Below are 25,580 nucleotides of genomic sequence, written 5' to 3' on the forward strand. Positions count from 1 at the left end.
GCTTACATGTACGTTCATACTCTCTCTCTCCCTCTCTAAAAATAGAATCTTAAAAAAAAAAAAAAAGATCACTATAAGTGGCTTTTGGAAATCTCTACCAGGTTGTTTGTCACATTTTAACCTTAAGTACAGCAGCTTATTTTTTCTTCATAAAAATGAAATTGATTTGTATCCTAACAGACTTCCCTTCTCCACTCACATACTTTTCTCTTTTAGGGCTCTTCCCTGAACTAAGTTTTGTCTAGCTCTTCTTTCAGTTTGTGGCTAAAGACTCACCTTCATAAACCTCTCAGACCAATCCCACTACTCAGATAGTCTTTGCTAAGTGCAGCAACGGTCAGCTACTAGAGCAACAGTGGCAGCCCAGCCTGATTCTGTTTTGTCCCATAAACTTCTCCAAGCAGAGCAGGCCATCTTTCACTCACCAGATATTTCAGTGCCTACTGTGGCCAGCTCCTGAATCAGATGCTAGAATACAGAGATATTTTAGAGATTAATGGATGGCCATCTCTTCCCTGAAAGTGTGTCTCTTGAAAGTTCATACATTAATTTTTTAAATTCAGTAAATAGAAGAGATTTAACAGCTCTTTGAGAATTAAAGTACTTTTACAAGAAGTCTTGAGCATCCTTAAATATTCCAAGTGATTCATTTTTTTTCCCCATCTTTAAAAGAATTGGTTAAACATCCAAAGATGTATGTTCCATTGCAATCTGTATGGGATCCAGAAACCTAGAGTTTAACTCCTCTCCTCCTAGCATCTTTTGTATGCTGTTGCTGGGACATTCATAATTTTCCCCCTTTCTACATTTTTGATCCATTTAATTTTAGATTTTGGTGACCAACTTGGATTTCCACGATGAGCAGAAGCGCCGGAACCTTAATGGAACACTTCATGAGCTCCTCCGAATGAACATTGTCCCCATTGTCAACACAAATGATGCTGTTGTACCCCCTGCTGAGCCCAATAGTGATCTCCAGGGGGTAAATGTGGGTAAAGTATTCCTAAGGGTTGAGCATGCTGGAGACTAATGCCATGCTATGCTGCATGTACTAACACCAGAAGTTTGGCATGAACAAGATGGAGAAATTGGGATAGAAGCTGGCCTCATGGAACAGTGGCTGCATAAGCTCTTCTGAAGTCAAGGGGTCTCATTCTGCAGGGTGAGGTGCTGTAGTGATTTCACATGGTGCTATGAGCATGGCTTGTGTGTAGCAATGGAAAAGGGTGCATGTTTGGAAATGGGGTGGCCAGTAGACACAGTGTTTTACAGACAGAAGGGGCCTATGAGAGCTGTTATCTACACACTTGAAAATTAATTTTGCCTGCCAAAACCAGCAGAGTGCTTCTGTGAATGTCTTCTTGAACTGTATGGCTTTCACTCACTTTTTGACTTTTTACCTGCATTCCAGGTTATTAGTGTTAAAGATAATGATAGCCTGGCTGCACGTCTGGCTGTGGAAATGAAAACTGACCTCCTGATTGTTCTTTCAGATGTAGAAGGTACAAAGTAATGTCCTTTCCTTTTATTCAGCCTTTGTTTTAAATACTAAACATGTGAGCACATGAATTCCCCTCTTTGTTGGAGTCCTTCTGTTTTTTTATTTTTGTTTTACTGTGGACCATTATTTTCTGAGTCCTTTGGCCTGACAAAGGGTTTTTATGGCTCTAAAGAAGGTAAGGGAATCTAGGAGATACAGTGTGAATGCTGAAATGTTGTCATTTCCAGGAACTTCAGGTTTTGTTTTGTTTTGTTTTTTTAGAACAGCATTATTGGGGATCCCTGGGTGGCTCAGCGGTTTAGCACCTGCCTTCGGCCCAGGGCATGATCCTGGAGACCCGGGATCGAGTCCCACATTGGGCTCCCTGCATGGAGCCTGCTTCTCCCTCTGCCTGTGTCTCTGCCTCTCTCTCTCTCTCTCTCTCTCTCTGTGTGCCTCTCATGAATAAATTAAAAAAAAAAAAAAAAGCAGCTTTATATAGATGTAATTCACAGCTCACCTATTTAAGACTTAAAATTTAATTCATTGATTTTTAGTATATTCATACAGTTGCTCAACCCTGACAATAGTTTTATTTTTTTATTTTTAAAGATTTTCTTTATTTATTTGACAGAGAGATCAAGCAGAGGAAGCAGCAGGCAGAGGGAGAGGGAGAAGCAGGCTCTTCATGGGGCAGGGAGTCCAATGCAGAGCTCAATGTGGGGCTCAATCCCAGGACCCCAGACCACAACCCAAACCAATGGTGGACACTTAACTGAGTGAGCCACCCAGGTGCTCCCTGACAACAGTTTTAGAAAAATTTTTATCATCCCAGTAAGAAACCCCGTACCCCTTAGCCGTCACTCCTCATTTCCTCCGACTCTCCAGCCCTAGGCAACATCTCATCTACTTTCTCTTTCTATGGCTTTACCTGTTACGGACATTCTGTAGAAGTGAGGTCACACAATATGTGATCCTTTGTGACTGGGGTCTTTCATTTAGCATAATGTTTTCAAGGTTCATTGATCGACGACAACATCTGTCAGTATTCCTTTTCTTTTTATTGCCAAATACTACTCCATTGTGTACATGGTACCACATTGTATTTACCCATTCATTAGTGGACAGACATGCTACTGTGAACATTCGTGTCCAAATTTTTGTGCGAACGTGATTACCTAGGCACAGAATTGCTAGATCATTTAGTAATTCTGTGTATGGTTAGCCTTTTGGGTTTTTTTGTTTGTTTTTTGGGGTTTTTTTTGTTTTTATTTTATTTATTTATTTATGATAGACATAGAGAGAGAGAGGCAGAGACATAGGAGGAGGGAGAAGCAGGCTCCATGCTGGGAGCCTGACATGGGACTTGATCCCGGGACTCCAGGATCGCGCCCTGGGCCAAAGGCAAGCGGTAAACCGCTGAGCCACCCATGGACCCCCTGGTTAGCCTTTTGAAGAAGTGCCAGACTGGTTCCAAAACAGCTGCATCGTTTTGCATTCCTGCCAGCTCTATATGAAGGTTCTAGTTTCTCCACATCCTTGCCAATACTTACCTCTTACAATCTGCCTTTTTGGTTGTAGCCATCTAAGTGGGTGTGAAGTGCTATTTCATTGTGGTTTTGATCACTTTCAGTTTTTAATGTAGATCATGAGACAGATGATATTAAATTGGAGCCAGCGCAGAAGTCCAGGCTATGTAGCCACCATGGTCTTATATGTTAATCTATTTTTCCCTGCTTTTCCCTTCCTCATAGAGGGGTCCCTCTTAACTCCAGTTTGATTCTCCATTTACTCTTCTCACTTTCTTAAGCTATTCCCATTTTACATTTTGACCCATAAGGAATGTGGTAGCTGCGTCTAAAATTGGCTAACCCTACAGGATCCCAAAGTCCCCCCTTACATTCCCAGGAGATTAGAAAAACCTGTTAATTCCTCAGCCCACACCCAAGACAGGCTCCTTTGGCAGGACTTTTTTTCCATTTACACTCCAGTGGTGTACAGTGGTGTACAGAGCAGGGGGCTGCCTAGTGGAGGCAGGGGCAGATACAGGTGGATTGATCTGTCTTCTGCCCATGTGGGAAGTCTGATATATACCATACTTACATGTCAGTTTCTTTACCTATAAGAAGTCTTGGTAGCATTTTAATTCTCTGTAAATTTGAAATCTCAGGATAGGAATAGCTAGATTGGCATAAGAGTGAGCCACTCTAGAGAAGGTGGCTTTTCAGTTAATCAACAGATTTTTATTAAATTTCTACTGTGCACAAATACTGTGCTAGGTGCTTTATAAACGTTAATTTATTGAATCTTTATAGCAATCCTGCAAAGCAGGTAGGTTAGCTCAGTTATTCAGATGAAGAATTTAAAAATTAAATTCAGATCAGTTAAATGTTATATCCAAAGTCACATAGTACTTAGCAGAGGCTGGTTTCAAAACTAAATCTGTTCGGTTTAAAAATCTCTTCCCTGTTTTCTATGCTGCCTGGCAAGGTACAGGACATGAGTTTGAGAGATCAATATATAAAGCCCAATTTGAACTAGACTCTAGTAAACGTTTTTAATGCAGCCTTGAACATCAAAATTGGCCATCAGGGTGATAGCATGTATCAGTACTTTTCTTGTTATTGCCAAATAATATTGTACTCTAGATATACCCCTTTTATTTGCCCATTCAGCAATCGATAGACATTTGAGCTATTACAACTAACGCTGCTATGAATATTCGTGTACAGATGTATATAGATGTACAAAAATCAGACTTGTGCTATATTAACCCTGATTATCCACTGAATGTTGATTTTTAGCACAATATTAGAATTTTAAATATCATTGGCGGTTTTGAGAAGCTGCTATAAGGGGAAAAGAAGGGTAGGCAGCATATCAATGCTAGGTACTCGTCAAACGTCTCTGGAGGAGGTTTGGCCTGGAATTGTGCAACATTGCCTGTGCTATTTCTGTATAAAACCAGAACAGCCTCAGAATTGAAGCCTGTGATTTCATAGCATAGTGCCTACTGAGAAGACGCCAGCCCTGAATCCACGAGCCATGAGTACGGGGATGCGAGGGACAGAGGTTGTGAGAAATGGTTTTTCCTCTCCCTGTAATTGCTGCCATGGTTAGCACTGCTTCATTCCATACCGCACACCGGTTTCATCACTCCTCTGATTCCTTTTTCCCAGCAAGGACATGTTTAGCAGGCTTGTGTTAGAGATTTGGAATAATGAAGCAGAGAGGGCTGTATTATCACATAGGAAAAGCAGTAACTTAAACCAAAAACATCACTGCCCAAATGTCCTTAAGCCGCACGCTTGCTTCGGCAGCACACATACCAAATGTCCTTGAGCCAGTCCCCAGCCCTGGGCAGTTCCTCCCTGTATACATCCCACTTAGGCCTTGATGTGATTCCATTTTCACAGGCCTATGATTTTTCTCTCCAAGGCTCCAACTTGTCCTTTTTACAAGTGAAATTGTGAAGATTTTAAATCATGGATTGTATGTATATAATGTTTCATGTAACTCGTATTTTATGTTATTCTATTCAGTTATAAAAGGGGCATAGGCTTTGTGATGATAAATCTGGACTGAATGCCAAGAGTCTGCACTCTTCTGCTGACACAACCTAACCTTCACAGCAGCTTACCCATAACATGGGGAGTATGGTCAGTGGCTGTTTCAAAGGATGCTGTGAGAGTTAATAAAACCTATCTCCCATTTTATCCCACTCAGAGATAGTCACATTATAGTATACAGTATATATAGTGTATAGCTGCTGCTCGGTTTCTGCAGTGTCCAGTCATCCTTTTCAGTTACTTCCTTAATTCAGCATCATAAGTACCAGTGGCAGAGGTGAGGACAGCTTGCCGGTAGACAGTGGACAGGACTGGTAAGTTTTGTGCCAAGGATATGGTCGTGCCGTGATGCTGGCAAGCATTCATTCATTAAGCCAGGTTATAGGGACGCCTGGGTGGCTCAGCAGTTGAGCGTCTGCCTTTGGCTCAGGGCGTGATCCCGGGATCCGGGATCGAGTGCTGCATTGGGCTCCTTGCATGGAGCCTGCTTCTCCCTCTGCTTGTTTCTCTGCCTCTCTCTGTGTGTGTCTCTCATGAATAAATAAATAAAATCTTAAAAAAAAAAAAGGCAGGTTATAAAAGTATGTAAGGAGAGTCGTCCTGTTGCTGCTTTTCAGCATGGGTAGACTATACAGATCCCTCAATCTCTTTTCTGGTTAGAGCTGATAGGACACAATTCATCTGGATCACTCACGTACAGAGTGGTTGGCAAGTTCCCAGGGGGTCTGTCTTAGGGGACACTCACTTCCATTAAAGCAGTGTTACTGAGTCTTGTCTACTTTTTAGGTCTCTTTGACAGTCCTCCCGGGTCAGATGATGCAAAGCTTATTGATATATTTTATCCGGGAGATCAGCAGTCTGTGACCTTTGGAACCAAGTCAAGAGTAGGAATGGGTGGTATGGAAGCCAAGGTAAGGGTGTGATGCTCTTACTGTCTGTAACAGATGTAATACCAAACAGTATTTTACCCTTTTTACTTCTGTGAGTGTTTGGGGGCTAATGATTACAATACTAAGCACATACATACTTAAATATGCACGCATCTAAATGTGGGTTTAATGTGTATTGTATAACAATGTTTAGTCATGTCTATGTATGTATTCTCTTTACTAATGTTACATAGTGCATTAATGTGTAAACTTGTCAAGGGCAAGGTCTATATATTTTTCATAATTCATAAGTCCTCTAATGTTATCACTCAAATATTTCTTTCCTTTTTTTTGTTTTTATAGATTTAAAAAAAAATTTTAATCTATATGCCCAACATGGGATTCAAACTCTCAACCCTGAGATTAAGAGTCTCACAGTTCAATGACTGAGGCAGCCAGGCATCCCAGCCCAAATATGCCTTATGAAGTCTTTCAGAAATTCTTCTCTCCCTTAAGTTATTCTAAGAAGCAATACCCTTAAGATAGGGAATCATATGTGGCAATGGCAGAAACCTGCAAAAGAGATAGACAAAAGCTAAAAGAACTCAGAATCAGACTCTGGTCAAACACCAAGCTGGACACTAAGTTGAGGCAAGTAGGTCAAATGTAGAACTTAGGAGTTCCAGAACTAGAGAGTCTTGGAACAGAGCATAGAGGGCAGATTGGCTTATCATTAGGTAGCATGTGCTGAAGTTGGGCGGGAGAGAGTGCACAGGCTGAGTGTTTTCAGAGCTTCCGAGCTATTCGAAACATTCCTTCAGGGCAGCCCCGGTGGCGCAGTGGTTTAGCGCCGCCTGCAGCCCAGGGCGTGACCTGGAGACCCTGGATCAAGTCCCACATCAGGCTCTCTGCATGGAACCTGCTTCTCCCTCTGCCTGTGTCTCTGCCTCTCTCTCTCTCTCTGCATCTCTATGAATAAATAAATAAAATCTTTAAAAAAAAAAAAAATTGCTTCAATTGTTCAATACCACATTATATTCTCTTTTTGCAAGTTTAAAGGATGACGAGACCTGCAAAGATCTGAATCTCATGTTGGGATCTAACCTCTCCTATTAGGTGAAAGCAGCCCTCTGGGCTTTGCAAGGTGGCACTTCTGTGGTTATTGCCAACGGAACCCACCCAAAGGTGTCTGGGCATGTCATCACAGACATCGTGGAGGGGAAGAAAGTTGGCACCTTCTTTTCTGAAGTAAAGCCTGCAGGTAAGTAATTCTTCATAGAATCCCATGGTATATGGATGATAGGTAGCCATACCATGGCTAGATGAGACTATAGACTGAGTTCTCCTCTAGGAATAGAGATCACAAAATCAGTGTGTTGATGTTATGAATTATGGAATTGTTTCAAACATTCTTTGGAAAATTGGAATTTGCTTTGCTTTTGTAAAATTTAGCTAACCTGCCCAACTAGGCTCCCTGTTTTCTCAGAAACCAATAAGTTAAAGAATAAAAGCATCCTTTTTTTTTTTTTTTTTTAAGATTTTATTTGTTCATGAGAAACAGAGAGAGAGAGGCAGAGACACAGGCAGAGGGAGAAGCAGGCTCCATGCAGGGAGCCCAACATGGAACTCAATCCTGGGTCTCCAGGATCACATCCTGGGCTGAAGGCGGTGCTAAACTGCTGAGCCACCCAGGCTGCCCAAGCATCCATTTTCTTAAGAAACATTTGCTTAGAGATGCCCAGAGATGCAAAGATGCATAAGACATGGTATGTACGCTCAATTGTTCACAAAGATAGAATTGCCCTATAATCTACATTCAGAAATGCAAACATGTTAGAGAATATAAGCCAAGGTGGAATTGAAAGAACTCTACAAGACGTAAATTGTATTGTCTACTTTAGAAATATAGACGAGTGGGACACCGGGGTGGCTCAGTGGTTGAGCATTTGCCTTGGACTCAGGGCGTGATCCCAGGATAAAGTCCCATATCAGGCTCCCTGCATGGATCCTGCTTCTCCCTCTGCCTATGTCTCTGCTTCTCTCTCTGTGTCTCTCATGAATAAATAAATAAATAAAAACCCTTAAAAAAAAAAAAAAAGAAATACAGACAAGTTTGTTTTATTTATGCCTGAGTTGTCTTGTATATTCTTTTGCCATTTTATTGGTCTGAGTGACCTGTGGGAAACAGGCACACCAAGACACTGAGCATCTGTTCTTTGTACATGCTGAGGTAGCTGTCCATGATCTGATATTTGCAAATATTCTTATAGGTCCTACTGTTGAGCAACAGGGAGATATGGCTCGATCAGGAGGAAGGATGTTGGCCACTTTGGAACCTGAACAGGTAGTAATCCTAACATAATTTTGTTGATTTTTCAGAGTGAGTCATGCTGTGAATCAAGGGTGACTCCTCCTTCATTCCTCATGTCCCCACAGTTATTCTAGTTATTCTGCCTTTTTTCTTTCTCCAAATTTTATTTTCCCTTTTGTCTTTGTAGCCTGAGGCTAAGGTAGCTTTTCATCACTATGTTGTTTTGATCAAAAACATTATGAAAATGATGAGGCCAAAGAGGTTCACTATTATATATCAGGTATGGAAATATAGGAAAACTGATTAACTGAATCACCTAACGTACCCATTAGATGCAAACTCAAGAGCCTGCTCTCAGATAAGAGTCCTGCCCATAGTGAAGTGGCAGACACGAGGAGTCCAAAAATGCAAGGCAGTCAGGTGGAAGCTGGGGATTGGCTTCTCAAGGCTTGTGTTGTTAAGGATGGATTTGAGAGTGGTGTATTTAGGTTTTTTTCTAGGAAGTATTTTGGCCTGAGAAAGAAGAGAATTTAAAATAACTACAAGTAGAGAAAGGAAAGCAAGGGAAGAGCTTAGCTTATCTCTCTTTTTTTTTTTTTTTTTTTAGCTTATCTCTTAAACCACTTCCTTTGCTCCTTCATTAATCATACAAATTTGCCACACTTCTTAATCTAGGTAGGTAAGTAAGGATTGGGATCTCTTCAAGCATCCAGGACTGGGTGTTCTTCCTTTAGCTGAATTCATTTAATAAATAATTGTGTAAAAGAAAACCTACCTGGGAAGTAAACTATATAGCGATATTGAGTATACAGAGATGGATATATCATGCTGATTCAAAATGCTTGCCCCCTTCTTGGGGACAGATATTGTCATTCATTGGGGAGATTAGTGAGAGAAGAAGGAAAAATGAGGAGAGCCTAGGTGGTGGAGAATGACAGGAAGTAAGGAGATTTCAGTCAGTAGTGACATTGGATTTAGGAGCAAGACCTGACTCATTCAGAGGAGTAGATTTAAAAGTATGCTGTGCATTCTTCTTGGATTAATGTGTTTACTTGTTTGTTTAATGTTTTACCTTTCTTCCTAGAGAGCAGAGATTATCCATCATCTGGCTGATCTGTTGACAGACCAACGTGATGAGATCCTGTTAGCCAACAAAAAAGACATGGAAGAGGCAGAAGGTAGAGAGACCAAGTGATTTGGAGTCTGTTGTGAAGGATTTTGTTCTGGTTTTTGTTCTTTGTTTTACTAATAATTCTGGTATCAAAGTGTGCCTAAAGACAAGATTGTTATAGAAGAAATCATATACTCATTTTTATTAAAAGTTGCTTGCCAGTATTCATTGGGCTTTTTCAAATTACACATACCATCTCCAGCTCCTTTCCCAAATACTCTAGTACAGCCCTCCATAGGGCTTTTTCTGTAGCTACAAGTCATGAGCCATGGATACTATGGCAGTTTCAGGACAAAAAAAGAAAAGATTGAGCACCCCATCATTTTGGACATTCCCCAAATAGCAGCTGACACTTACTGAGGCCTTTCTATGTTGCCAGTTGTCATGCTAAAGGTTACAGACAAAATTTCATTTTATCTTTACAACATGGTATCTTTGAGTTAGCTGCTATTTATTATCCCTATTTTATAGAGGAGGAAACTGAAGCACAAACAAATTGTCATATGCCTAAAACCATATGGCTAGTTACAGATCCAGGATTATATGGACTGTGCATATAAAATAGCTGTGTAAGTAGTTTGTGGGGCCTGTGATGAAAGGCAGTTTCTCTTATAGTTAATCAGTGCGCAGTCTGCCCAGGGCTGACAGCAGATGCCATCCACAAATGCCTCTGAGGTACAGATAGTTGGGTGAGTGACGTGGCCGAACTCACACTGCAGGCAGCTAACTAGGTAGAGTCAGGTCAGCCCTCAGTCTTTCTCTTCTTCATAATTTTTTAAATTTCCACCCTAAAAAGTGGGAGGGTGATTTTATTGGGTTTAGAGTTCTTTCTCTTGAATAAATGTACCCTGAATTAAACAGCCAGATTAGTGGTGTTCCCTTCAAAGAAACCTTGCAAGGCTCATCAATATTATTTTGATTTCTTAAAACACTTTGAGTATTGCTTTGGAGTTTCCTTTACAGTTTACATCTGGTCTTTTGAATTTTTGCAGTATTGGAAAGTCATAAAATAGATTTTCAAAAGTGGAAGAAATCTTTGATGATAATCTTATCCAGTTCTTTAATGGAATTAAGATCCACTGAGGTTAAAGGTTTTGCTCAAGGTCACACAACTAATTGTTGGCAGACCTCTGACTTAGGATCCTAGTTATAGTTCTTTGGAAATTTGTAAGAACACACAGTGGCTTAAAAACAAAGTCCTGGGTTTACATGAGCATGGTGGTCCCCTCTGACTTGGTAAGCCCATTTCAGGAAATGTATCCTAAGACACTATTTCAAGGGGATGCCTGGGTGGCCTAGCGGTTAAGTGTCTGCTTTCAGCTCAGCACGTGATCCTAGAGTCCCAGGATCGAGTTCCACATCAGGCTTCCTGCATGGAGCTTGCTTCTCCCTCTGCCTTTGTTTATGCCTCTCTCTGTGTGTCTCTTATGAATAAATAAATAAAATCCTTTAAAAAACAAACAACAACAAAACAATTTCAAGAAGAGAAAACTGCTCTGTACATAAAAATTCTTGGAGCAGGGTTATTTATCACCCTGAAACCTGCGAACAACCTCAGTATTTAATAACATACTTCTGGTTAAGTATATTAAGCTATATCAAATCAGTGGAATATTTAGCAGTAATTACAACAGTTTTGGCAATATAGAAAATATGCATGCATTGTGAGGTGGAAAATTGGAATGTAACATTTAACACACACTGTTCAAAACTTGATTTTAACGCACAGGGAAAAGTAAAGTATTGATTTAATTGGTTGATAAAATGATTTAACTTTTTTCTTAATATTGGTTCCTCCCCTCCTAAGTAGAAAACTTATTATTTTACCTTGGTTGATATGACTATAAAAAAGAAAGAGGAATTTTTCATCATCACATTCCAACATTAACCATAGTAATGATTTGTGATATATGATTCCAGATGATTTTCCTTGTGTGAATATATGTGTGTTATGAATGTGTGTGTGTGTGTGTAGAGAGAACCACACCATGCAAATGGTTGTATTTAAATTCAAAGAAAATGCTGTATATGAACTTACATGGAAGTTTTTATTTCTGAAGAAAACATGATTCTTGCTTTTGATCATAAAAATAAGTTAGTCATTAGAAAAAATTAAAATAATGCAGAAAGATAGAAATCATCACCAGACATCTCCCTGTGCACATGCATATATGCAACATTTGATAAATAAGATTTTATCATGCATGCTTTTTCATAACTTTGCCTTTTTCAGCTTTCTATATCAGTACATATAGATACATTATTTGTAATAACTGCATTATAGCTCATTGTTTAAATTTTTAAGTTGAATTTGATTTTTTCTATTGTAAAAATGCTGTGACAACTATCCTCATTACATGCAAGTTTGCTAATGCAAAATGACAAATTCTGGGAACTGGAATTGCTGGCACAGTGGGTATGGGTATACATGCCTTTTCCTGATGAATATCTTGCCAGAAGCCCCCTAGAAAAGCTGTAGCAGTGGCATGGCATTGTCTTCTCAAGGTCCCTAAGTTCATGTCTATTCCTAACACAGTGCCATGTGTTCAGTAAAGCGGCTGCAATCTACCCATAGCGGCTCCTTTATCATGTGTTCTTCACACATCTTTAGGGAGACTCGCAGCTCCTCTGCTGAAACGCTTAAGCCTCTCCACATCTAAATTGAACAGCCTGGCCATCGGTCTGCGACAAATTGCAGCCTCCTCACAGGATAGTGTGGGACGTGTTTTGCGCCGAACCCGAATTGCCAAGAACTTGGAACTAGAACAAGTGACTGTCCCAATTGGAGTCCTGCTAGTCATCTTTGAGTCCCGCCCTGACTGTCTGCCCCAGGTATGTGCCTGCCATTGGAGTGCGGGAAGAATGTGTTTTCAGGACTCGAAATAAGTCTCCCAAAGATAGTTTTCTTTTTTTTTAGTAAGAAAGTCTTGTTATTTCCTCTCCCAAAGATAATTTTTGAGATTTTTCAGGTTGTTGTTGTTTTTTTGTTTTTTTTTGTTTTTGATTTTGTTTCTATCTATGAGAGACAGAGGGAGAGGGGCAGAGACACAGGCAGAGGGAGAAGCAGGCTTCATGCAGGGAGCCCGATGCAGGACTTGATCCAGGGTCTCCTAAACCACTCAGCTAAACCACTGAGCCACCCTGGCCGCCCACAGGTTGTTCTTAAAGTAATTATGTTACTGATTCTTTCAGTGATTCTAAAGTAGGTCTTCATATGTATATTTTACAGTTGAAGAAACTGAAACTTATAGAAGTTACTATTCCTGTCATGGTAGAACCCTAATCTGCTTTTAGGAATGGGTCCATCATATTTCTCTGCTTCCTTTCATCCATACTAGCTGATACTTCACATGGAGAAAGATTTCTTCTTTAGCCAACTACAGCTAAGGTTCCTCTTCTAGGATCTTAATTCTGGATGGCATCACAGATTCCATGAATTCTTTTTTTTTTTTTTTTTTTTTTAAGATTTTTTAAAATTTATTCATGAGAAACACAGAGAGGCAGAGACATAGGCAGAGGGAGAAGCAGGCTTTCTGCGGGGAGCCTGATGGTGGGACTCCATCCTGGGACTCACTCTCGGTATCCCAGGATCACACCCTGAAAGCCAAAAGCAGACACTCAACCACTGAGCCACTTGGGCATCCCAGAATCCATGAATTCTTAAATTTGTATGCAATACCGTGTACTAGTACATTCATGTAGAGAAGGTTTACATTTTATAAGGAGTCCATGAGCAATAAGAACAAAAAAGGATTCAGAACTAATCAAGGGATCCCTGGGTGGCTTAGCAGTTTAGGGCATGCCTTCAGCCCAGGTCATGATCCTGGAGTCCTGGGATCGAGTCCCACATCGGGCTCCCTGCATGGAGCCTGCTTCTCTCTCTGCCTGTGTCTCTGCCTCTCTCTCTCTCTGTTTCTCATGAATAAATAAATAAATAAAATCTTTTTTAAAAAAAAAAAAGAACTAATCAAGATTAACATGTTCAGGCAAGGTTTTTTAGTAAAGTTTCTTTTATTACATTATAAAAATGGGAAAATTTTCATTCATCCCAAAAACATTCAGAAAGTTAAGCTTTAGGTCTTGGATGATCAGGTCAGTGTCATTAGCTCTTTGCTGTAAGAGGATAACTAACCCTCCTGGGTGGCCTGCTTTTCACTGGATTATCTCTGCAAAGAGATTTGTGACCAAAGGGGGCAGTGTGCTAGCACCAGCCAGGGCCTGAGGACAGACCCTGATGTTTTGGGAGTCCTTGATAAACAGCATGGTTTTAGGTCATGTCAGGGAATATTCATCACAAAGCATTCCAGTCTCCTAGGTTCACCCTATGCTCCTTGCTTGTGCTTCTTTCCCAGCAGCCTCTGCCACAGCTTGTCCAGGGGGTGTCAGGAAGTCTAGTCTTCTCCAGGTTCTCAGCACCAGGCAGTTAGAGTTCTCAGAACAGTTGCGGGGCCAGAATAGGAAGTGGCTGGAGATGCTACTCAGTCTCAGCCAGAGGCAGCTGAGCCGCCTGTCCCCAACCATGGCCAAAGTGGGAAGAGGGCCGTGTGATGCTGGCCACTTAGGTTACTTTGCTTAATGGTGCTGAGCAAGCCGTATAGTTTAGTTCCTGAGATTGGGTGCTTTGGCCCTGGAGTCAAGGCCTCTAGCCCTGCCAGTTATAAGCTATATGACTTTGGGGAGTCATCAACTTCTCTGGGCTTTGGTGTCCTTACCTGTAAAGCAGGGGGTACAACAAGCATTTAATTCACTGGAATGTCGTGAGCCTTAAACAGATTAGACCTTATAAAGTGATTAGCACTGTCCTTGGCATAGGAGGAGTGCTCAGTGTTCAGTGAGTGCTAACTTACTACTTTTTCCCTTTGGCTCACTGCTCTCCCATTTGATCTGCAGGTGGCAGCCTTGGCTATTGCGAGTGGTAACGGCTTGTTACTCAAAGGAGGGAAGGAGGCCACACACAGCAATCGGATTCTTCACCTTTTGGCCCAAGAGGCCCTCTCAATCCACGGAGTCAAAGAGGCCATACAGCTGGTAGGTCCTTGCGAATGAGCCAAATCAGGCTCAGAGGGGTCTGGTCAGGTGTTTGGGTGTTTGAAGCAAAGCTTAGGTCACCTAAAGCCAAGCTACTTCCACAGGCAAGCTTGACGGGAACAGAAGCAGGTCCTGTGCACCTCCTGACACTGGACAATGCCAGAGGCTTCCTTGACCCAGGTGGTCTTTAGTGGCTTGGGAAGGCCACTGTCATACAGCTGTGTCCTAGCGCTGTGATTTACAAGAATGCCTGTTAGCCCTTCATTCTTAGGGCACATTCACCTAGAGTATGAGGTCAGGGTTCTGCTCACTAACAGTGATTTAGGGCAAGTCAGATGAAACAAATGTTATGAAACCATCATGCAACATGTGAATATGAGGTCATGCTATTATCATTATTGTTATCGTGCCTGTTATTTTAACCATCGTCTCACTTTCCCCAATTGACAACTGGAGTCTCTGAACTAGACAGTAATAGCCAGAGTTTACCGAGACCTGCTGTGGGCAAGGCAATTTCCATCCGTTACCTCATTTAGTCCTCAAAACAACCATAGCAGGAAGATACCATTAGTATTAGGGAAAAAATAGGCTGAATACTAAAAGTAACTCACCTAAAATCACACAGCCTGTGGTAAAGTTTAGATTTGAAGTTCAGCTGACTCCAGATCCTTCTCTTTCTCCGAGGCCCACTTATTCCGACATTCCAGGATTCTATTGGCTGCTGGGACAGTGTCTATAAACCCGCTGCTTTACATGCTCACTGATAAGAATTGGGTGTTTTTTCTTATGGCAACATAGGGGGTGGAAAGGGCAGAGATTTTAGGGATTCAAATCCCAGCTCTAACACATCCTCGCTTAATTAGACAGGTTTCCTCCCAGCCCTCTTCCTACTGCTATATAACATCCATGCATTAAGTAGACAAGTATTGGCAGCCCTGGTGGCTCAGCGGTTTAAGCACCGCCTTCAGTCCAGGGCGTGATCCTGCAGACCCGGGATCAAGTCCCACATCAGGCTCCCTGCATGGAGCCTGCTTCTCCCGCTGCCTGTGTCTCTGCCTCTCTCTCTGTGTGTGTCTCTCATGAATAAATAAATAAAATCTTTATAAAAAAAAAAACGTAGACAAGTATTATGTGAACAACTCTATGACTTTTTCCATGCATCGGTGTACACATATACGTACTGCCAGCCACATCCAGCTTTGGAGCATTTGCAGCATCCCAGATGGCTCCTGTGCCTTTCCTGATCAGTATGCCCCACCCCACTACCAGATGGCCACTTCTTTACTTCTTTCACTTTCAATCTATTTTGCTTGTTTTTGAACTTAATTATAATGGAATCATACAAAATACACCATACAAATTGTGTTGCATTTTTTGTTCATTTTTATGTCTGTGAAGGTCATTCACTTCGTTACCTCCAGCAGTCATTTTTTTTTATGACTACATGGTGTTCCATTTACATGTATATGCTATAGTTTATCCTTTCTTCTGTTGGCCAGCTTTTGGGCTGTCTCCAGGTTTGGGCTACACAGAATAAAGTTGCTATGAATGTTATTGTACATATGTATTTGTATTTCTGTTGTAAGTAACCTGACAGATGGGTGAAATTACAAATCAGGAGGGAAAACAGCCATCACCTCAGTGTTCTGACACCAGCACTTCATTCCAGAGTAGAGGTGGCCAGCAGCACTTGTGGAGAACCATGACTCCCTAGCAAGACCCAGCCTATCATTAAGGCTATGATTGGAGAAGCCGCAGAACAGTACTTCCTTTGTGATCCTCTGAGCCAGGCATAATCTGTATCTCCTCTAACTTCCAGAGATAGCACTTGGTACTTCTCCTGACTTTTTTTTTTAAGATTTATTTATTTATTTACTCATGATAGACACAGAGAGAGAGAGGCAGAGACACAGGAGGAGGGAGAAGCAGGCTCCATGCCGGGAGCCTGACGTGAGACTCGATCCCGGAACCCCAGGATTGTGCCCTGGGCCAAAGGCAGGCGCTAAACCGCTGAGCCACCCAGGGATCCCCCTCTCCTGACATTTTGAAAATTACCTGCTTTGAGTTATAGCTTATTGTCTTCTAGTCCTGTCTTCCCTACTAGACTTGGAGCTCTTTGAGGGCTGGAACCATGTTCTGCCTGTTTTGTAATGCAGAGCACAGCATTTAATATATAGTATTTGGTAAGCATTTGCTAGATGACTTTTCAATTCCCATGATACCAGAAACTTAATCTTGTTTTTGGAAGTGCCTGATTTGTCATAGTGCCTGATTTAGTTGTTCGGAGATACAGATATTTATCTATAAAAGGGGTACTGCTACTATGTATTTTGTGAGGTCAGATGTCATTTTTTAAAAGATTTTATTTATTAATGAGAGATACAAAGAGGCAGACATATAGGCAGAGGGAGAAGCAGGCTCCTCCCCATGGGGAATCCCGAAGCAGGACCTAATCCCAGGACCCCAGGATCATGACCTGAGCCAAAGGCAGATGCTCAACCACTGAGCCACCCAGATGCCCCAGTCAGATGTGATTTTTGTTTTTATTCTATACCCCTTCAGGTGAATACCAGAGAAGAAGTGGAAGATCTTTGTCGCCTAGACAAAATGATAGATCTGATCATTCCACGTGGCTCTTCCCAGCTGGTCAGAGATATCCAGAAGGCTGCTAAGGGAATTCCGGTGATGGGGCACAGTGAGGGGATCTGCCACATGTATGTGGATTCAGAAGCCAGTGTCGATAAAGTCACCAGACTGGGTGAGCCAGATGGGGCCCCTGCCGTATGGAGATGAGATATTTATCAGATGCTCTGTGGCTTGGGAGCATGTTACTAGAAACAGTTCTTTGTCTTCCTTCTTTCAGTCCGAGACTCTAAATGTGAATATCCAGCTGCCTGTAATGCTTTGGAGACTCTGTTAATCCACCGAGATCTGCTGAGAACACCATTATTTGACCAGATCATTGACATGCTGAGAGTGGAACAGGTATGACAAGTCCTAGGATTCCTACATCACTTCCTGTCTTCCATTTGGAGATTTAGAAGCCTGTGGGATTAGACTAGGAGCAGCTGCCATACCATTTAAGGCAATTTTAGAAGCAGTATTTTTCGCATGTACTGTGTACAGAGTTCTGTGCTAAATACATAGAGAATAAGACATATTCCTGCCTTCTCACAGTCCAATAGATGGAAGAAACCCATACTCAAATAGCTGTATTACAAAGTGGAATGTGTAAGTGCTAAGAGAGGTCAAAGATAAGACAGGTCACTGAATGTTTCTGGAATCATTTTATTCAAGCAGCATAGTTTAAAGTTTGTTTCTGAACACACATTCCTGTTTGGATTTGATTTGAAAAGATTGTGCAGAAATGTTTTCTTTTCTTTTCTTTTTTTTTTTTTTTTTAAGATTTTATTTATTCAGGAGAGACACAGAGAGAGGCAGAGACATAGGCAGAGGGAGAAGCAGGCTTCATGCAGGGAGCGTGATGTGGGACTCAGTCCTGGAACCCCGGGATCACACCCTGAGCCAAACACAGACGCTCAACTGCTGAGCCACCCAGGCATCCCCAGAACTGTTTTTAAACCAGAAATTTGTATGTGTCTAACCCTCCACCGGTGTCTTCAACTACCAGTATTAATGTACTTAATACAGTAATATTTGGGAGTCAACAGTTTGTATAATGTTCTCTCTGGATTATCTTACTACCATTTCATTGAGGTTATAAAAACCAGTGCCAGTAAGTTTCAGACAAATGTATGCTCCAGCTTAAATTAATAACTGCAAAAAATAAAAAAGAGGGATGCCTTTATTCTCATGAATAAATAAAATCTTTTTAAAAAAAAAAAAAAAAGATACTCTCCAGGCAAAAATGGACAATCTTAAGTTTTCTGGCATAATGTAAGCTTTAATATCTGATGTCATGGCACCCTTTCGTAATTATATAAATAAGCATAGCATTTGGAGAAAGCAACTACTGGACTTAATGTGTGCTATGGGTGTGCTATGACCCTGAATGTGTCTCTTCCCTTCATCCTTTCGCTGGAAAGGAAGGCTCCAGTCAGCTTAAAAATGGTCATGGTCCCAAAGAGAACTGCAAGGATTATTTTGAAAATGAAAATGTACCCCACACAGTAAAATGGAGTGAAATCACATGATGATTCATGTTTGAGGCCTTCCTTGACACTGTTGGCTTGTGTGATTGGGCACATGTGTATGCCAAACACCACACTGGACTGGACTAGACAAGAGGAAGACTTTCCTTTAGCCAGGAATAAACCACCTAATCCTGCTTCAGATAAATCCATGAATATCTGTAGTTATTTTCAAGATTGCCTTGAAATTCCTTAAATCAAAATCAGTCAAAATGTGTACTTCATGCAACTCCTTTGTGTTGCATGTCAGGGTGACTTGTCCAGAGCTAAGGCTTGGGAATGGGTTTCCTATCCCTGAGGAATATAGTTGGACCCCAGGCATGGAGGGAGCAGGGTCCCAGGTAGAAGGACCTCAGGAACATTGAGAACAGGACAGACAACCGCTTGTAACTTGAGCAAAAGCAAGAGCTTGGTCCCAAAACATCAAGGTGTGAATACAGCCCTGGAGAGGTCTTAGATAATGAAGCCTACATGGGATCAGACTTGTGACGGGAGCCTCAGTGGCCAGCCTCCGATTCTTAAATTCCTCCAGCCAGGAGCAAGGGATTAGTACCAGAGTCTTTTGGTGAGCTGAGCCTAGAGGTGGGCCTGGCTACCAACCAAATACTCTTTAACTCTGAAGCACACGTAGGACTTCTCTGGAGGGAAGGGAGTAGTAATGAATATGAGCCCCCTCTCCCTCTTTCCATGTGAGTCCATGCCTGAGTCCCATATGCAGGGGATGGGATTTCTGTAGTCAGGTGTTCATTTTAATAACATACAAGCAGTAAGGGCTTATGTCGATAGCCTGTTAAATGCCTTCAATGTCCTTAACATTCAAAGGTTTCCTGCTCAAATACTGCTTCAGTTTTCCTGAGGGCCCATTGCTGGCAAGTGGCCAGTCAGCATTTTTAAAAGAGCATCCTGGAGTGTGATGGGCTGCTTCTAAAAGGAAAGCAGGGCTGGTTTAATCATCCATGCCATAGCAGCTCATACCTTTGGGCTCATCTGGATGTTTGGTCCTAGAGGAAGAAGTGCTAGCTGACTTAATGCTGTTATGTTTATATTGTCACCCCTCGATTTCCTCTGTTCCAGGTGAAAATTCATGCAGGCCCCAAGTTTGCCTCCTATCTGACCTTCAGCCCCTCTGAAGTGAAGTCCCTCCGAACGGAATATGGGGACCTGGAATTGTGCATTGAAGTGGTGGACAGTGTCCAGGAGGCCATCGACCACATCCACAAGTATGGGAGCTCGCACACAGATGTCATCGTCACGGAGAACGGTCAGTGTGCACATGCATACGTGCTTGAGGAATCTGGTGCCTGCTTTTTCCATCCTGGTCCCTATGGGATCCTGCTCCTCTCAGCCCCTCCAGCAGCAGGAAAACATAGTCTGAATAGACTAATGATAATGCCTGATGTTGGTTGTATTTGCGGGTTTGCTGAGTTCTCTCGCATCTGCTACCTCAAAGTATTGTCACAGCGGCCCCAGGGGAGGAGGCAGGGAAGAGATGATTAGCTACACTCTGGAGATGACTCACTCTGTGTCACAGGGATTACCATTGAATCCAGAGAACTGTCTCTCCAGGTTTTAGAATCAACCCATTTACAGCTGAGGAAACCCAGGCTCAGGAGGTTAAGGGCAGAAGCAGCTCTCCACACACATTCATTCACTGCACAGATACATATCCAGAGAGACCTGAGGTGTCAGGCACTGGAGGCCCAGCAGAAAAGGCAGCCAGCACAGCCTCTCAAGGGACCTGTAGTTGGTTTATTAGGGAATCACAACACCACCAATAATAATAGCTAACATTTATTGAGCACTTATGTGTACTAGACTCTGGGGTGAGTACTCTATGGATGTCAAGTCCTTTCATCTTCACACAACCCTGTGAGTGAGGTAATATTGTCAGTCCCCATTTTGCTCAGGCACAGAGAGGTTCAGAAACCTATCCATAGTCACCCAGCTAGTGGGCATGGAATTTGAATTCAGACTTAGGCATTCTGGCTCCAGAGCCTTACAAAGAGATAGTATAGTCAGGCCATTGCAACATCAAGGGTCTACGTACAGGGGGAGATCCAGATTCCAACCCAGTCTTTCCCAGGCTGGGAAAGACTCTTTCTACAACAGGGACTGATGAAGCTGGTTGGCCTTCTTCCTCATCAGAGTTTTTACAAGTTTGCATGTTTAATATATGGGGAAGCTCTTCAGGGGCCTGGGCCCAGCCCTGGTCAGTCACCAGTGCATGACTGGAAGGTGGGATATTTCCTGTGGGTCACCCTAATTCAGTTTCTTCCCTTTTTACTGCAGAAAAAACAGCGGAGTTCTTTCTCCAGCATGTAGATAGTGCCTGTGTGTTCTGGAACGCCAGCACCCGCTTCTCTGATGGCTACCGCTTTGGGCTGGGTAAGGATTGTGGTCGTGAGAGAAAGGGGTTCCATTGTGAATTACTGTGTGGTCCAAGGAGCATGGTGAGGAAGGAGGAAACACCTGTCCTTTGAAGTCACATGCTTGATTAAGATAAAAGGGAAGAATTGTGGGAGGGCATTTGATGAGAGAGAATCCTAAGAACAACCATGAGCCAGGAGAAGTCCTGTGCTCTAAGCATTTTGCATATTAAGAAGGTAGGTACTTGTTTTTCGTTTTCATAGACGTTTGAGATTCAGGAAGTGAAGTATCTTGCCCAAAGTCCCCCAGCTGTCTCTCAGATTCAAACTTATACTAAAGTCCAAAGCCTGAGTTGCTCCCACTACAGTGTGGGCAGACCATAACATGTCTATGTACACACATTGTGACAGGCGTACATGCCGAAGTCCTCACTTGCAGACTCACTCCTTCAGAAGAGACACAGCCAGGTTGCCTGAGAGGAGGAATTCCCCTTGAGGACTGAACAAAAAGTTTTAATACGTATGCTGGGCTTAAATTAGCATCAGAAACAAACAGGAACCCCAGAGGTGCAAGGTTGATTTCTAAAGTACACCTTTGAAATAAAAAGCTTCAGAAAAACACCCTTTAAAAAAAAAAGCAGGGACGTATGGGTGGCTCAGTGGTTGAGCATCTGCCTTTGGCCCAGGGTGTGATCCTGGAGTCCTGGGATCGAGTCATGCGTTGGGCTCCCTGCATGGAGCCTGCTTCTCCCTTTGCCTATATCTCTGCCTCTCTTGCTGTGTCTCTCGTGAATAAATAAATAAAATCTTAAAAAAAAAACAAAAAAAAAAAACAAAAAAAAGAAAGGCACCCTTCTCCCCTTTCATCATTAGAAATAAAATCTTCAAGGGCACCTGGCTGGCTCAGGTGGAACATATAACTCTTGGTCTCAGGGTTGTGGGTTTGAGCCCCATGTTGGGTGTAGAAATCACTTAAAAATAAAATCCTTAAAAAGAAGAAAGAAAAGAAAGAAAATCTCCATTCCCCAGTATAGAGATTTTTCAGACAGTCTCTGGTTTTCAGAGGTACCATTATACAGAGTACCAATAGGCATTTAGGACACATCTGAGAATTATTTAAAACCACTTAAGACATTTTAATTCCTCTGAACTTTGGAATAGATCTACCTAGAGAATAGTTCTCACTAAGTTACTAAAGGTTGTTAAAGAGAATTTTACTGTTATTCTTAGTCATTAGACTCTACTATTAGTTGCCTGTTTGTGTTATATTGGGATTTTGATTTAATTGTCACATCACTTGCATTGATTTTTGACTTCCATGTTGTTGAAAAAGAAATAGTATACTTTGAAGCGTTGAGGTGCCCAGTTTTCTTTTCTTTTCTTTTTTTTTTAAGATTGATTGATTTATGATAGACGTAGAGAGAGAGAGGCAGAGACACAGGAGGAGGGAGAAGCAGGCTCCATGCCGGGAGCCCGACGTGGGACTCGATCCTGGGACTCCAGGATCGCGCCCTGGGCCAAAGGCAGGCACTAAACCACTGAGCCACCCAGGGATCCCCATGGTGCCCAGTTTTCAAGTGAAAGTCCAGGATGGGGGAAGAGCAAAAGACTACTCCATTGTCTTTCCGTTGCCTGCTCAGAGCAAATGCTCAAACTCTGTTTGTTTTTTGTTTTTGTTTTTTTTTGCTCAAACTCTTGTTAAGTTCTTATGCAGTGAATTAATAACAGTGGCAGATGATGTTTATTGAGCATTTACATATTCCCAGGACTGTGCTAAGTATACCATATGCATTGTCTCACTTAATTCTCTATGATGGGTAATATTCATTTTGGGTACTATTCATTTTCTCATTTTTCCAAATGAACTGAAGCACAAGGGATGGTTTGGGCATGTGCCCAAAGTCAAGTGGTCCCTATGCTATTAAACCAGATTTAGGATCTGGTAGTCACACTCTCCTTGCCAACCACTACTTCCCAGCTCATTCCCACTCAGGCCTCTGCCCCTGCTGGTCTCTTGCCTGTAGTGCTTTTCTGCCTGCCACCTCCACTGGCCGGCTCCTTGTCATCGTTCAGCTTTAAGAGGAAAGGCACTTCCTCAGGGAAGCTCCCTCTAACTACTCTACTAGTGTGGTGGCCACCCTAGCCATGCAGTCTGTCACAGCACCCATCCCTGCACTCCTGTCACCGCATGAAATTATTTGCTGAACTCTTCTTCGGCTGCCTTGCCCACAAAAGTATGGGCTCCAAGAAAATATGCCTTCACATTAATTATTTACCACTGCCTCCCCAGGGTCCAGCATGGTGCCTCTTACACAGTATGTGCTCAGTAAAGTTGTGTTGGAAAAGGGAGCCCTGCCTTCACTGTATACCATGCAGAATACCCAGCCAGACCCAGGAAAGCCCCTTATGCCCTGAATCTAAGCTTAGAGCAAGAGGGAAGGAGAATGAGCATGTATTCAATAACTGTCTAAGGAGAACCTATGTGCTAAGAATCCTGGGAGATACTGAGAACATGTCTGGGATTTAGAGAACACTTGAGATGAAACTTTTTAAAAATTTTATTTATTTATTCATGAAAGACACAGAGGCAGAGACATAGGCAGAGGGAGAAGCAGGCTCCCCGCAAGGACCCCAGTGTGGGACTCAATCCCAGATCTTGGGAAGCCAAAGGCAAACGCTCAACCACTGAGCCACCCAGGAGTCCTGAGATGAAACTTTATACTAGACATTGCTGTATACCTCAGAAAATGCCCAAATGTCAATTTTTAAAAAAAAAAGATTTATTCACAAGAGACAGAGGCAGAGACATAGGCAGAGGGAGGAGAAACAGGCTCCATGCAGGAAGCCTGATACAGGACTCAATCCTGGGACTCCAGGATCACATGCTGAGCCAAAGGAAGACAAGATGTTCAAGCACTGAGCCACCCAGGTGTCCCCAAAGGTCAAATTATGATACACAGTCTAGACACTAAGCAGATATTAGAACAGCACTGCTAGTATTGTCAAAAATGCATTTGGGATAAAAGTGTACAAGAGATCCCACGCATTGTGTTTCATTGTGGGGGTTAGGGCTTGTGATTCATAGCAACTGGGGTGCACGTTGATGGGGACCATGGAACTCCTGCTGATCTGGGGAGAATGGAGCAGGAGTGGGCAGGGTGAGAGGGTGTCAGACAGGGAGAAAGGAGAGATGTGGGTCTGGTGGGTGGATAGGAGGCAGAGGCTGGGAGAAGCCACATCCTCATCTGTGCTTTTTCTCAGGAGCTGAAGTGGGCATCAGCACATCGAGAATCCACGCGCGGGGACCAGTAGGACTGGAGGGACTGCTCACTACTAAGTGGCTTCTGCGAGGACAGGACCACGTGGTCTCAGATTTCTCAGAGCATGGAAGTTTAAAATACCTTCACGAGAACCTCCCTGTGCCTCAGAGAAACACCAACTGAAAGCATTCCAAGAAGAGCCGGGAAAGATTCAGGAGGTCTTCACAGTTAAGCGTGTCTTAAGAATCTCAGGGGATGAGCCAGGTCTCATCTCCTACTTCCTGGAAGGGTCTGCCTGTTAGGAAGTCCATCTAGATGCTTCTCTTTGGCTCTACTAGTCTTGGTAATGTGCAGATTCCAATTCACCTTTCTCTTTTTAAATTAGAAAATAATCACCGTGAATGGGGACTTTGCTTAATTGCTGCAGTTAGGGACTTTGCTTTACGTGGTCTAGTTCCCTTCATGATGGAAACAAACAGGTGCAGTTTCTCCACATAAAAGGCAGTGGGAAAATCATGGCCGCTTTTACCTTTTTATCGCCTCAATGAGGTAACGTCTCCCCTGACACTGGGTTGGCACCAGACCCCATCACACCTAATATGTCTTTCCACATTTTATCTCTCTATGCTCACACTCATCTTCAAAGAGGAAAGGTTTGGAATTTAGAAGAGAGGCAGCTCTTCTTTTTCGCATTCTCATCAGAAACAGTTGCAAAAGAGAACTGAATCTTTTCCACTGGGAAGATGGACCTTTTATATTTATTGTGGAGTAAATATAAAGCAACATTCCAATTGCTTGCACATCTCTGGACCCAGAAGATTCGGCATTACTGGGGATGCAGTTGGAACCTGGAGCTGCGAGTCCCAAGATGAAGGATCTACAGCAATTATGCTTGAAATTTTTATATAAATTATTTTGTCATCCTACCCTTTCCTTCCAAAACAAAAATTAGAGGGTTATTTTAATACTTTGGATTCTTCCCCCTTTTTGAGAAATAAAGTTCTTATGAAAAGCCTGTGTGGATGGTTAAAAGTCTGCACCCTCACTTGTCCTGGCCCTCTGCTCTCCCTGTGGCCCTCACACCTGCTTTTACACACTGACTCTTCTCTGGAAGTTGTTTGGAGAGAGTGTGTCGGCTGGATGTGTCAGTGGAGGTCGCACAGGCAGATCCCAGGGGATAGAGCCCCAGGAGCATAGGGAGCCGAAGCACGCAGTGTGAAGTCGGTGGGTGTGTATAGCACCAGCATGTCGCCATTGTGCCAGGTCCACAGAGCATCCACATGGACAGCCATGGCCGCAGCCGACATCCTTAGTCCACTTTGGAAGACCCTCCCTCCCTCCATCTAGCTCCTGTTACAGGGTCCCTGGTGGCTGA

The 25,580-nt window shown here is 42.6% G+C and overlaps 1 protein-coding gene across 5 annotated transcripts in view; it reads left to right on the forward strand.

Moving 5' to 3' along the window:
- Positions 1-25,220, forward strand: part of ALDH18A1 (aldehyde dehydrogenase 18 family member A1) — a 46,696-nt gene extending 21,476 nt beyond the window's left edge. For 3 of the 5 annotated variants that reach the window (XM_072805935.1, XM_072805936.1, XM_072805939.1), the window contains exons 6-18: positions 830-988; positions 1,412-1,502; positions 5,836-5,960; positions 7,035-7,179; positions 8,189-8,262; positions 9,314-9,407; positions 12,012-12,232; positions 14,291-14,428; positions 16,991-17,186; positions 17,292-17,413; positions 19,654-19,840; positions 20,869-20,964; positions 24,207-25,220. In XM_072805935.1, coding sequence (XP_072662036.1) covers positions 830-988; positions 1,412-1,502; positions 5,836-5,960; positions 7,035-7,179; positions 8,189-8,262; positions 9,314-9,407; positions 12,012-12,232; positions 14,291-14,428; positions 16,991-17,186; positions 17,292-17,413; positions 19,654-19,840; positions 20,869-20,964; positions 24,207-24,388 — 1,830 coding nt within the window. In that variant the 3' untranslated portion in view covers positions 24,389-25,220. The remainder of the gene's footprint in view (positions 1-829; positions 989-1,411; positions 1,503-5,835; positions 5,961-7,034; positions 7,180-8,188; positions 8,263-9,313; positions 9,408-12,011; positions 12,233-14,290; positions 14,429-16,990; positions 17,187-17,291; positions 17,414-19,653; positions 19,841-20,868; positions 20,965-24,206) is intronic. The other 2 variants (XM_072805937.1, XM_072805938.1) reach the window with 1 other exon arrangement.
- The last annotated feature ends 360 nt before the right edge of the window (positions 25,221-25,580 follow it).

Source organism: Canis lupus, chromosome 29 (assembly GCF_048164855.1).
Source record: "Canis lupus baileyi chromosome 29, mCanLup2.hap1, whole genome shotgun sequence".
NCBI classification, from domain to species: domain Eukaryota; kingdom Metazoa; phylum Chordata; class Mammalia; order Carnivora; family Canidae; genus Canis; species Canis lupus.